The sequence below is a fragment of the Branchiostoma floridae genome, chromosome 17, assembly GCF_000003815.2.
Source record: "Branchiostoma floridae strain S238N-H82 chromosome 17, Bfl_VNyyK, whole genome shotgun sequence".
NCBI lineage: Eukaryota > Metazoa > Chordata > Leptocardii > Amphioxiformes > Branchiostomatidae > Branchiostoma > Branchiostoma floridae.
In genome coordinates this window covers 8,771,659-8,786,587 of record NC_049995.1, presented here as the reverse complement: position 1 = coordinate 8,786,587, position 14,929 = coordinate 8,771,659, and the positions used below count along the sequence as shown (strand labels likewise).

Here is a 14,929-nt window from a genome sequence, read left to right as displayed (position 1 = left end):
TACTAGCACTAAGTGTCATCTACAACAAGATCAAAATATAACAGGTACCGTAAAATTATTACTCCAACCTCCATTTTTTTCACATTCAAGTAACATCAATTACTGTATATACAGTATGAAGAAGACATTTACCTTTGTTTTCACCATGGTTACCATCGTCCTGACAACCCTCCCCCTCCTTCAGTTTGTCCTGGTCTTCCTCATCAGACAGCGTTCCCCACAGGTTCTGGAGTTTCTGTCGCGCTTTCTCGTGGTTCCGCCGGATACGGATGAGAGGGGGCGTGTCCAGCGCTTCCCTCACCTGCCGATCCAGGTCTTCTTCTAGCCGATGTTTTAAAGAAACACTCCATTCTTCACCTAGAGATAGGTAAGACACAAAGTGAAACAGATTTCAGGGAACATCATTTGTAGCTTTGGGACAATGACAGCACTGAGATGGAATTTACCTGTTTTGACTTTCATGTTTTGTCTTTCTCAACAGTGACCATTCCTACTTTTATACCTTTTCTGTGCTTACAAACTCACCTTTCGAGTTACGTAGTCCAGCTGCCTTTTCTTCTGAGAATCTCACCACTTCAGAAGAAATCTTGGGGTCAAGGTTCAGCGACAGTCTTCTCTCTAAGAGGCCAACTTTTTCGTTTCCCTCCGTCGGCGCCGAGTGTTCTCGTAGCGACTTCCGCGAATACTCGTCGCTGAGAAAGGAGGATTTTGCTGTGGAGTTTGGCTGGAAGTATAGTTTTCTTGGAGACAAGTTGTCCCCAAAAGGAAACACTTCCTCATCAGAGAGCCCATCTTCTACGCGTGGTCGTTGGAACATGGTTGTTGTTGCCATGGCAACGGAGCAACGATGCTGATTGGTCACAAAGTGGCAAGTCTCTCTCGCATACTAGTGGAGGCAAGGATTGTACTCCAAGCTGCAGTTCCACAGTCAGTTGATAGAAGTCTCTTGTCATCACAGTTTTGTACCTAGATTTTTAATGTAAAATCCAACAGGTGGTTGTTGCTGCAGTACCTTATCTGGAAGATAGATGGTGCTTTCTGACATGCTTGAAAATTTCTTCTGGCTGTTGAGTGTGTGTTTCTTACTTGCCTGTCCTGTAAACAAAAAAAAGAAAACAATAAAAGTTACTGCAACTCACGGATCAAGATAGACAGTCAAGAATGTAAATACAATGTAGATCATTGTATAAACTTTTATAATTTTTCTTGATGAAATCAAATGTTTAAAACCTTAACTTGTAATTAATTAGAAAGTGTAAGGACACAAAATTTTATCTTGGAACTCCCTTTCATGATACATATATTCACCACCAACATGCATAACATTTACATTGTACAATTCTTTTAACTGCAATTATACAAAAGGCCAATAGGGGGCTCTGCTGCATGGTAACAGGTGGTTGCCACAACAGTAAAACGCTGAAGCCAGCAGCTTGCTATGGTTCATTTACCCAGCACAATACCTGCCCTACATCCAGCCCCAGTTCAACTTGGTCAAGTTACTTAGTTAGTCTGAGTCCATTCAACTGACAATCCTGCCACTTACTTGATCACAGAATTAGATTTGCTGTGGAAAAGAGAAGCTTTCCGGTTCTCCAGCCTTGTAGTTTAAAGTTTAAGAATCTGTTTTAAAAGGCTGTTAAAGTTTCAGACACTGGAGAATATTAGTAACAGGTGCATGTAGTTATCAATATATAAATACGCCCTGTATCATAACTATCGGTAGAGCTTTTTGGTAAGGTGTAAATAATGAAATCAACATCACAGAAGGAAGAAAACAAAATGAAGACCTGAGAAAAAGATATGTTTGGACCGCTGCTACTCTGATTTGTATGACTGCACCGATATTGCTCCCCTCCCTAAAATACCTTACTGGTTTGTCCCCAAATCAGCCCTGATCTAGGGACAAACCAGTAAAAGCTCCATTGGAGTGGGGGAGCAATATAAGTATGTACATAGTACAATATCAATCCCAGCAAGAAAATTTCCCTGTCTCCAGTACCCGTCCTGTGACGGAAATTTGCTTGTTGGGACAGACAAAAATTTCATACAGTCTGTCAAAAAATCCATTAGACTTGTGGAGATGTACATTCGTAAGCTTAAATTGACAGATTTGGCAACAAAAAGCAACAAAATGGGCTCCCAAACAATGAGTGGGGCAGAAAAAAATTTAAATCTTCACACAGCGCTACTCCAAATGATATAAAGCCACGAGAAGTCCACTTTGAAATTGTATGTCTGTTTAAAGATTCCAAATGTTCACTGGGATTCCATTGTTCATTCATTCAATTGGAAAGTCCACAACAGTCTACGACATTTCTTGGCTCTCCCCTAGGCCTACACACTTTTAAGAATGAAAACTTTAAGCCAATTTCACCGCAAGAAAAATGCCGCTCTGATTTAATCTACAGTAAGTTGCACACAATACCTGAACACAAAGGCACTTTTAACTTCTGCCCTGGGTCTTGATTAGATTAGGAAGAGAATTCTTCCAAACAATGTGGCCTTATCGGAGGGGATGTCTGGGATTATATTAGATCAGCCGTTTTCTTGTTACTATGCTGTATTCTTCTGGGTGGGGGCTTACATATGACCTACATCCACGAAGTGTTGTTAAATAAGAACATGAGAATATCATAACATTTTTTCAGATCAAGCCTTTTCTTGTTACAATCAGGGCTGTGTCAAGGACCCGTTCCTCTGTCGAGGGATGGAAATTTGCTTATTTTTGACCGAAATTGTTGTTTAAAAATCCAAACTTTGGCTACATGTACATATAGCAGCGAGAAGCAGAAACTCCAGTTAGAAGCTCTGAGGAAGATGTCTGACAGGCATTTAAATGTCAGCAGGTAATACTAACTGGTTGTGTAAAAAAAACTCTTACTATCTGAACTTCATGTCATGAAACTGGCGAAAATGTACAATGTCATGTATTTTCATACTATGGTTAAAATGATGGATTGACTATGGAAATCAACAACATCAGTTCCCCAACAATGTATGGGACAGCCCTGGTTACAATGCTGACTGCAAAATGGTTACCAGGCTTCGAACAAGATGGTCCAGCAAATGTGCCATGTATTTCCATTGCCCTGCTAGCCGTACTTCGTTGTCTTCCTTAAAAATCACATGAAAGAACGTAATACTGGAAGACTTCCAAATTTCTCCCTATCCAATCGCAATCTCTCCCTATTTCTATTCCTATATACACGATACAACTACAATTTTCCCTACACCCCTACTCTTACAATTTCTTCAAATATTCCTTGACACATGTACTTGCATGTTAACCCTGTAGCGTACATACCTGACAGTCTGACACACAAAGAAGACCAGAATTCAACCATTTTCAACAGCAGCAGCTTGCTTCCTATCATATCTTTACCCTCATAAGTCAGGGTAGACTACAACTGAGTTTGGAACCTAGACCTATTCAGCTACTTCACAATCGTAAAGTTAGCACAGACCTGAAACCTGACTCTTCTCTAACCGTCAGATAATCCTGTATCCAAGTTCCTGTAGCACGTTAGACAAACAAAACGTTTTTTCTATATACACAGTTGCTATCCTTACTGTAATAACTTCCCGTTCAATGTATCACTTGCACCCCATTTTAAAGAAATGGACTCTTCCATACAGAGTGTAACCTTAGGAAAATAGATGATACCACTTGTGCTGAGGGGTGGACAGCCTATCATTTGGTACAGTACAGTCCAGCATCATTTTGTAAACCCACTCACCTATGTTGCTCTTTGACCGGAAGCTATTATCTTTTTGCGGTGACCGAAAAACTTTGCGACGAGCGCCGGCAACACCGAATAAACAAGGCGTGAACAGATGTTTACAAACGTTTTCTTCTACCATCATCTTGTGAGAGTCTTATATCAATTCTTGAGGACATCAAATTCCTTGAGATGTTTCTTGAAAGCATTCTTTCATCAGAATTCTATTCACATAAAGTAGTGTTCTTAGAGATGCTTCAGAATATCATTATTTTGACCCATAAATTATTGATACAACTATAATATTCGTAACGAATCAGAAAAAGGAGATATTTGGAGTAGGGATTAGTTTTCGCAGCCTTTCAGTAGATGTAATTAAAGTTAAATAATCCTTAATCCGTTCTCAAATATAAACTGGCTGACACTGTTTCTGCATAGCCAATATGTCATGAAGGAAACCTTTAATAAACTTGGTAGCCCAAGCATTAAGGAACTTGATCAAACAGACGTGGTTTCAAAGGACCTGTTTGAATTGAGTTCTATACTCTAAGGATACGAATCAACAGATTAGAGCCCAAATTACATTCAGCTCAGTGAACTGGATTTTAAACAATCATATGGTACTGTAAAGGCAAAGTGGTTGAACTTCATACTGACAATGGAATATGACTATGGGTGGGTACCGGTAAGATGTACCAATACAAAACCGTTCTTTCTTGTTGGTCCGCAACAGCTGGACCTAAAGAAAATTCAGTGGACCAAATTCTGGAACAACTAGAAAATGAACAGATTATATTGGCAGGCATTCACGAATTTTAGGGCTTACCAGCCTAACAAAACAACAAGAGTATTGAGAAGAAGAGACTCTGAGTTGATAGTCATTTTTTCCAACTTTCTACAATAAAACTTGGTCTATAGTTGAGGCATTAGCACTGTTTAACCCGACTCTTATCAATAAGTGTGTTGAATTCTTTTACATGCAAAGGTTTGATGTTTAAGGCACACACAAAAAAATGAAATATAGTCTTCTTGGCAAAGGCACGCTGACAGAAGTTCTTAATTATAACCAACAACTGGACATGTAGGAATGCCAGTCAATTAATGAAAACCTGACACGCTGAAGAAAGTGTCACCCCTCCAGTTGCTACCATTAGGTCAAGTTCAAAGCTACGTATACATGTACCTTTCACCTGAAAGCCTACCCTGCCAGCTGCTCACAAGAAGTGCACTTGAGGGTTAAAACACAGCTACAATATCACACTTAAAGTGTTTAAAGATACAACTGCGCACACTAGAACACTAGTCTAAGAGCTCTGTCTCAATTCTACTTTAAAAGGAACTCTATATGTAGAATATATACAAAAAGATACTTTGTTGAAAAGGTGTCATCAAATATAAGATTGTATGTTATAAGGAAATTGGATACTCCATCGAATAGATTCCTTTATAGAAAATTAGACCAATTGTTTTGAACATTGTCCTTTCACAAGTTTTCATAGACAATATAGTCCGGACCTGGACCTGATGCTCTGGACCTGGACCGTACCTGTACCTGAATTTTCTGTACCAGTACCCACCCCTAGTAACAAGTATTACTAAGTTAAGCTTCTAGTAGTCCACTGAAAGACACCCGGAAAGGTAGAAGGCCCAAGAAGCCACTGACAGTGTGAGAAACTGTATAACAAAAGCGACTGCCTAACAATATGACACCTGTACCTTACCTGTCAGGATAGTTGCACTGTAATTGACAGATGTGGGAGAGTAGGCAGGTGAGAAGACAGGTGTTCCCATGCACGTAACCTTAATGTTACACCTGGACGCTTTGAACCTTGGTCTAAGTAAGGGACAAGCCACCACATATACCTTAGGGTGGATGGAAACAAAGTGACAAATACCCAACCTACATGTACACTAAGGACTAGGGGTACCTCATGATCAATATTGTCATCATTAGTTGTCTATTATTACCTGTCTTAGATTTCCCATAGCCAATCTGAGAGACAATTGCCTGAGGAGTGAACAACACCACAACAGTTTCTGCACGTAGGCAGTGTACAGGTAACTTGTCCTCTGTCATTCTAGACACATTCATTTATGTTGGGTGAGCGACAACAGCTAAAGAAACTGTCAGAATTCAAACTCCCAAAACTCAATAGTCTAGATCCAGAGGCTTGGTTTGTCTCATGTTTACCTGTACATGTAGAGACTACAAGACTATAAGACTGACAATCGTCGCCATTTCAACTATGTTTTTATTGCCATTCTTGTCAAAAGAGAGGAACAACCAAGGTGCTGTGGCCCCATGGCCATGCCCTGACCATGTACCCCCTTACCCTGTAGAGCAGGTCCTCTAGCCTCTACCAGGCTCAACAGGTTGCTGAAAAAATAGTAGAAATTGGCAAAAATAAGACAGAAAACACACCCTGGAGGAGTTAGATGGCCAAGGAGTACAGTTTGCGACCTAATGCTGGGTGTTTTCTGTCTTATTTGGCCAATTTCTACTATTTTTCCAGCGACCTGTGGAGCCTGGTAGAGGCTATAGGAGGGTCTGCATGCTCTTTTCCGTAAGGCGTAGGCAGCCTACATTGTATTTTTATTTCCCGTAACTCATAGGGAAAACCATCTGACAACATGTATCTTCATAATTCCTAGCGAGGTGATCAAATTCAGGGTAATTGCCTCCCTTGATTTTGCGTAATACGTAGGGGATTCTTCTGAATTCAGCATAAATCGTTGTCGACCCCCCCCCCCCCATGCAGACCCTCCTATAGATTCTCTACATCTGGCAAGTATAAATTCTGATTCACCAGGGATGTCATTGGATGTCATGTATCCACAGCATGTGGTCACACTTCATTAGTATTAGGTCTCCCAGTTAGTAACAGGTTGACATTAGAAAGACATTGTCTCAGCAGATGTTAATGGGAGGGTGGGGCAGAACTAATCACCATGACAGAAGGCATCAACGCTGTCTGAACCTCCACTAATTGTTTCAACACTTTGTTTGATGTGTTGAGAATTGATTAGCCTCAGGCTGAACGCCAGACTGTTTCCAAGCTCACAACCCCATCCCAAACAAGCCCTCATGGAGATTTTGCAACAGTCCTGCATGTACAAGTAACACCATACACAATGTGCAATACTCATCAGATTTTTTGCAGTCACTACAGCAGGGGGCTATCCCACCAGTAGTGGTGTATGTTCAGCTACCTCTTCCCCAGATGCTGAATGCTAAGCAGAGAAAGCAGCATGTACCACTGGTAGTGATCTGTGTTCAAGCACCAAACCCCAACCTCAACAAGCCTTTAACAGTCCTACATGTATGAGGTTGATAAGAAGATAAAAACCATTCCTGCACTTTAAGAATAGTGCAGTACCCATCTCCATTTTTGTAGCCCTGGGCCACACACAATTTGTGCAATCACTACAGCAGGGGGCTAGTCCACAGGTGTGTTTATATGTGTTTGACTCCCATATGCTTTCCCATATGCTTAGTGCCACGTAGCAGCACATACAATTTTCAAAGTGTTTGGTATGACTCACCTTGGGATCGAACTCATAACCTATCGACTGCAAGGCGAACCCTCTAACGACTACCAGTTAAGAGTTACACCTTCACTTCCTATGTCATCAAGCCAGATTGTTGCTTAGTGTCCAACTCAGAGAGCTGTTTCAAAATGTAATCTGGGGCATGTTGGTATACATACTATAACATAGAAGGCCTTGAAAAAATGGCATCCAGACTTATTAGAATTGATGAAAATTCAATAGCTACTGTTAGCGTGCAGTAACTGAAACAAATATGATACAGTAGGTAACGTTAGTTAACCTTTATCCGTAGGGTAACCTATATCCGTTGTATATAAAAATATGGTATTTGAGGATCGTTAAGTCGATGCAAGGTAGTTCACGTTGTAATATCTTGAAAGTTTTAACATTTGAAACCCACGTCGTTGACCGGAAATCTCTAAATACAAATTTTTTTAAAACAACGAGTCTAGGTTACCCCACGAATAAAGGTGAATTAGCGTTACATGTACCTTTACAAGTTGGATGGGTAAGTCTGAATACTAAGATTATTTACAAAATAAAATGCACATTTGAACTGTGTGGATTCAGGATTCAACAATAATCTATCAAAAGTTGATTTTCAATGTACCTGGCCTAATAATCCAACTCTACTGTCCATCAAACCATTTTACATTCAATCATACTACTGACATGTACTGTCAAACATAACACAATATTGCCATATCTCTTTGCTTCACTGACTGGTAGTTTACATTACAAAGGAGATGTTTGAAACAAGTAGATTTGCAGGACCTTAACACTGTAACATCTGATTCAGTTATCACCAAACTTCTGACTACCTCAGACTATATAGTGTACATTATTCACTGTCAGACATACATGAAACGCTAGTTCACCTTTATCCTTAAACCTATATCCGTTCTTTTAAAGAACGATGTATTTAGGGGTATCAAGTCAACAGATGGTGGTTTGAAACTGCAATATTTTGAAAATAGCACAATTTGCAACTACCTTCCATCGACTTGATAATCCTGGATACCCTGTTTAGCAGCACAATGAATATAGGTTACCCCGCAGATAAAGGTGAACGAATGTTACATGTGTACATACAGTGTTTCAATATCTCTTTGCTACACTGGTAGTTTACAATACAAAGGAGATGTTTGAAGCAAGTAAATTTGCCAGACCTATAAACACTGTACGATAACATCAGTAACCACCATGCCAACAAAAACTTCCATGCAAACACAGCAAACTGTCTATCAGTTAGTGATAAATGTCTCAAACACGTCCCTCCATTATCATACCTCCGTAGGGGGTCGGAGATTACGACGGACACAGACAGTACTTCACCTGTTTACACCTGTACAGGTAAACACTAACCACGTACCTGACAGGTCGGCCAGGTGACAGGTGTTTATAGACATCTTCAAACAGAACAGAGATCTTTTCTCTTTGTAACATGTGTTGTGATGACCAAAATGTGGCAGGGTGGTCTTGTGTTTATGGTTTTTGACTTAGAGTCTAAAGGTTCTGGGTTTGAATCCCTAGCACTAGTAGCAGGCCTCAAATGTTGTGCCCTAGGAAATGACACTTGACACCTACAAATGTATTTCCTCCCTTGACTCAGGTGAAAATGAGTACCTAGCTGTTTTAAGGATGTCCTTTTGGATGTGACATATAAAGATGGAGAATAGACTGCCTAGGCTGGCCCAGTGTAATGACTTGTTGTCATTTTCAATAAATAAAATAAAGATGGAGGTGTGCATTTAAGTGCATGTGAGTGGAAAAAAACCTCACACATAAACGAGTTACAGTCTGATCTTACACAATTTGTACGTAGTGTACAAAAATGGGGCACTACACCAAAAATCAGTCTGTCTGATCTTTGAACATTCATATAAAAGTCTTATCACTTTTCCTCATACATTTATGCCACGACTCGATGAATATCTACAAATAAAAATAACAATATATATATTATAATAATAGATAAATTATTACTCTTGTATTGAAATGTTAACAGGCCAAGGTCTGAAATTTTGGGGTGAAAACCAGGTATGTCAACAATGTACATTGTATATTGTATTTGCATAATTAAAACTAGACAGACAACAGTATAAATAACGTTACATCAGTTATTACAGTGATAGGGGATTATAAAATCAAAAGAAGATCTGTGACTAATCCCAATGTCTAAATTAACAATGTAAAGATGCAACATTTTAGTGCCAACAGTCCTTTCCCAGTACAACTTGGAAAGATTCTATTACACTTGTTTGTTGATATTTTGATTGTTACCTTTGACACACTAACTGTCTTTATGGTGATTAACACAGGAAGCATATCTACTCCGAAACACAGCTATTTGCCACCAGAATATTGCAAAGTACACAAATATGCCAACTTGGACTTCATTGTCAAAAGAGCATCCAGCCTCATGCTACCTAGCACTGTGTATAACAAACAAGAATGTGGTTAATTACATTCTAACTGTGCAAAGCTAGGAGAGAATTCAAGTGACCGGTAACATTGTACATATAGGCATGTATGCCAAGGGTGAGCGACTACCACTAATCCTTGTAAAGTAAAATTGCAGCATAACGGTTAGAACTTTGTACCTGATCAGTTCTTAAGTCCACATAATAATTATAAGGAAAGGGCCTATATTACTAGTATTAGTGATCAGTATCTGTATGGCTTTCGGAAAATTTTCGGAACATAATAAAAGAAATTGTGCGCTAGAGGCAATGTAAAAATAACAATGTATAAACAACATTTTGTAAGTCTAAAAAAAGTAAGACGCTTATGTACTATATGCCCCTCACCCTTTGAATAAATCTACATGTATAACTCACATAAGTACAAGAGGGATAAAGTTACATTAATTCATTCACTACAGTACAAAAACTGCTGACTTGCTTTTCTTTCTCCCTTTTTCATAAGTCCATTCAAACTAGTCCAACTGTAGCTTGAGTCGTATCGTTCAATACTCCATGTGTTACCTATGGTCCATGATAGCTAAAAATGCCCCTCCCTCTTGGAATACACATGATTGTATAACTCATGAGTACAAAGAGGATACAGTTATACATTAATTAATTCACTACAAAAATTCCTGACTTACCTTACTTTTCGTTCTGGCTTTTTTCATTCGTCCATTCAAACTAGTCCAGGACCTACTGTAGCTTGAATCATAACGTTCAATACTCCATGTGTCACCTATGGTCCATTATAGTTCCATATAGTAAGGGTTCCATATACAGTACCTTGCTACTGAATTCTAACGTTACACCTGTACTGTACGGTAGTCAGACGGTTACACGTATGACCAAAAGCATGTTGATGTCTGCACAAAAGTCGAGTTTGCGTAAACACAGTGGTGCGGTGTTGGTCTGTTGGACCGTAAGTTTACACAACCTATCTACGGTACTGATAAGGGACCGAACCAACGGTAGGGTGTCAAGAGGGGAGAACCATTCACGACCAGGGGGTTTGGGGTAAGGAAAGGGTAAAAAAATCAAAACATCAAATGGCCGAGTGGCAACATTAACAGACACGAGATTGAGAGATCGCAGATACGATTTGTGGCATACCAGGCTAGATATTATGTCCTTGGGATTCAAGACCTAACCTTTGTTTTCATGACCCCTACCCACCTACCAAATATTATAAGTATCCATCCACAACTACTCAAGTTACAGGTATTCTTCTTATACAATTATTATTATACAAACTGCACCATAAAAATAACTTTCTTGGCAACTGTACAATGAATGTTGTCTGTCTCCTTCTTTAACAAAAGAGAACTAAAATTTGGTCTATGTGGACAGGTGGTCACTATACTATCTATAGACAGGATTCTTAATGCTTGTGTCAATGGGAAAATAAACTCAGCTATAAAAGGTGGCCGAAATGGCAAGGCGGTCCCTAATATAATGTTTATGTTTGAAGTGGTATGTCTATACTATGATGACAAGTACTGAAGACACAATGATATAACTTTATGATATTACTCAAGTGAACTCTGATATTGTTCCACGCCCACCTGAGAAAATTTATGACACTACATTTTACCAATCACAGACCCAATGCCATTATCTTTTCTACAATAGCAAGAAAATTTACAATATTTGCCAGATAATAACACTTACTGGTGACCGTAGCTACTGTGTTATCTAAACAATGGGGTGTTTACTCAAATTCGTGGTGTTTACCTGAACTACATCATGTACACTGTGAGTTTAACTGTCAGGGGCAAACCATCATTGTAGCAGGGTGGGTTAAGTTGCATTGAAGTGGACAAAAAAGAACTTCCATGACCTCTCAACCCAGGGTTTGCGTTAAATTACATAATTTATAGTGTGACACAAAGTAGTTTTTGGGAAGCATATATAATTTCCAACTTTGGACATATTTGATTAGTTTTTTCCTCATTCTAAGTCTCCATCACCTTTACACACAAGATATGTCTAGAATTCAATTGGATGAAATTTTTCTTGCTTTGTGAAAAAATGCTTACCCAGTAATGTACATGTCTAAAGCATGTTCTTGGTAATCCATGATGTTAGAGTTAGAATAATATTGAATTAATACTAGAATTTTGAATAAACTGGCAAATTGTACGCTTTGTTCAAATCCAACTTTTAAACTCAACAAAAAGATCACAATAAAGATATGATCCATTACAATGTAATTCCAAAAGTCCTGGCTGCAAAATGCACATACTATCAAATATTATGCTGAGTGTAACTTTATCCATTCAAACAACTCAGAATCACTATGAAATATCTTAAGGCCAAGCTGTTTCAACCCAAGTCTGAACAAATCTACTGAGAAGATATAAATACATCTACAAGATCCCTTCTCTATAAAATACAAAAGTCCTGGCTGCACAATGTACAGTGTAACTTTATCCTTTCAAACAAACCTACAATCACTACTACTACTACATTGTATATCTCTCTCTTGGCTTGGCTTCACGAGTGAAGATCATCTAGGGATTTGGTCCACATGCTCCTGGTGGCTAGTCAGTCCTATGTGAGACAGACACACCCCTCCACAGCGGTCACAGGGGAATGCTTCGTTGGGGGTCTGGGCTACTACTACTACTACATTGTATATATCTTGAGACCAACAAGACAGCAACAACAAAATTTCCTATCCAAGTCTAAAACTCAACTTACCAATCTTATCAGCACTGTAAATACAAAAGTCGTCACAGCTGCACAACATACAGTGTAACTTTATCCATTCAAACAACCTACAGTCACTACAACAAGACAGCAGTAACAAAAAAATTCAAATCCACTTAGTTTTAAACTCAACAAGACTTTTTTTTTATTTACAGGGCTGATAATATAGATTTGTTGAGTTTAAAACTAAGTATTATATCAGTACATGATTCTTTTCCCGTAAATTCAAACATCCTAGCTGCATGCTCAATGTGCAGTGTAGAGTTATCCATTCATACAACCTACAAATAGTACAATAACTCCTACTATATATCTTGAGGCCAACAAGACAGCAATGACAAAAAGTTCCAAAACTTAAACTCAACTTACACATGTAAATCTATGATCTTATCAGCCCTGTAAATACAAAAGTCCTGGCTGCACAATACACAGTGTAGCTTTATCCTTTCAAACAACCTACAATCACTACAATATATCTTGCGGCCAACAAGACAGCAATAACAAAACTTTCTATCCAAGTCTTGAACTCAACTTACCAATCCTGTAGATACAAAAGTCCTCACGGGCTGCACAACATATAGTGTAACTTTATCCTTTCAAACGACCTACAATCACTACTACTATATATCTTGAGACCACCAAGACAGCAATAACAAAACTTCCTGTCCAAGTCTTGAACTCAACTTACCAATTCTGTAGATACAAAAGTCCTGGTTGCACAACGTACAGTGTAACTTTATCCTTTCAAACAACCTACAATAACTCCTACTATATATCTTGAGGCCAACAAGACAGCAGTAACAAAACTTCCAACCCACTCTCTAAACTTAGCACAAACCTCTTTGTTTCCCCATTGTGTCACCAAGGATGCTGGCCTGGCAATGGATTACCGAGGCTTGTAATTAATCCAAATAAAATGTACTACCGTATATTCTCGAATAAAGTACGCACCCCAATTAAAGTACGCACCCCTGATTTTGGACAAGTCTTAGACAGATCTTTGGGACTGAAAGGTAAAATGGAAAAACTCAAATAAAGTACGCACCCCTTCTCCACCAATTTTGAACAGACCTTTAACTGGATAAATTCAAATTTATGATGTTTTCCCCCGGTTATTTTGCATAAGACAACCTGGAGAATTGCCTACTGCAATTATAAAAATCATTGTGAACTGGTAGAAGAAATCAGGAAAAACCAGTTGTACAAGTCAAAGTCACTAACTCAAAAGGATTGTATGCAAATGCCAATCTTATGTAAATCATGTTTAGACAATTTCTTTGTTTCATGTTTAGACAACTACAAGACAACAACAATGTGCATGTTTTGAAAAATTACTAGAAGTGTAGCTCCACCTTGCTTTATTTTAGGCTTTTTTTTACCATTTCTCTGTGCAGTGACCTCAAATAAAGTACGCACCCCAACTTTGGCAACAACTTGTAGCACCTTTTCAATTTTGAAAAGTTAAAAAAGTGCGTACTTTATTCGAGAATATACGGTAAACCAGCGCTTAAATGTATATCCTTATTGGGGTTAATGACTGTTACAGCCCACCTGTGTTTACACCTGTATTAAGGAATGTCAGGATGTTATAAATGTCCACCTTACAACTGAAATCAATGTACTTGTTGGTAGGCTTAAGAGCTTTAAGTATTTCCTTTACCATTGTCTTGTTGTGACGCACTTTGCCAAGACCTTGAAAAATTACTAAGTTTGAGCAAAAACTGCAAGACTACATATCTGTTCAAAAGACCTCTCAGTCAAAGAAAAGTATTGTACAGAGTATCATAAAATATACTCTATTAATGACTTAAGTCTTTTTTTACAACACAAATCAATCCACTGGGGCATATACATGTGTATAAGCAAGGTACATTATAGATGTAGCCACTGACAAATAAAGTGATCATTCCATAATTTCCTTAGAAGTTAGAGATAAAGAGAGAGAGAGAAAGATAGAGAGGAGAAAGAGAGAGATTCCTTTTGACCCCTGTAGTGCTTAGTGGCACATAGGGTACCACGTTTCCTTGCTGTTTCAGTAGCAAGGTATATTTTAACAGGTAGGGTTTGCTAGCCATTCCCCTTTAATGTTCTTGAGGTACTACGAGGGACGTTCAATAAGTAATAACTCTGGCCCACTTCCAGTTGTCTGATCTAGATGAAAATTTGCACGTGTAATGATTTATATCTCTATAGTTTATGTTGCAAAAAAGATCCCTGAAATAATTGTGGTTTCTGATTTACTGGTGTTTGAACTGAGTTAGGTGTGAAATGGACCAGGTGTGAAATGGAGCCAGTTGAGTGTCGCGTAGTGATCCGGTTTTTGTATTTGAAAGGACGTACACCAAAGGAGACTTTTGATGAAATGAAAGAAACTTATGGTGATGATGCCCCATCATATGACCTTGTAAAACGCTGGCATCTTGAATTCAAACATGGCCGGAAGTCTGTGGAAACAGCTCCCAGACCTGGTCGTTCCTCTTC

The 14,929-nt window shown here is 38.7% G+C and overlaps 1 protein-coding gene across 8 annotated transcripts in view; it reads right to left on the bottom strand.

The window, feature by feature from the left end:
- Nucleotides 1-14,929, bottom strand: part of LOC118404481 (cytosolic carboxypeptidase 3-like) — an 87,107-nt gene that overhangs the window by 57,961 nt on the left and 14,217 nt on the right. For all 8 annotated transcript variants that reach the window (XM_035803558.1, XM_035803554.1, XM_035803560.1 and 5 more), the window contains 2 exons: nucleotides 526-1,095; nucleotides 133-357 (listed from right to left, as the gene is read on the bottom strand). In XM_035803558.1, the coding sequence (XP_035659451.1) occupies nucleotides 133-357; nucleotides 526-832 (532 nt within the window). In that variant the 5' untranslated portion in view covers nucleotides 833-1,095. The remainder of the gene's footprint in view (nucleotides 1-132; nucleotides 358-525; nucleotides 1,096-14,929) is intronic.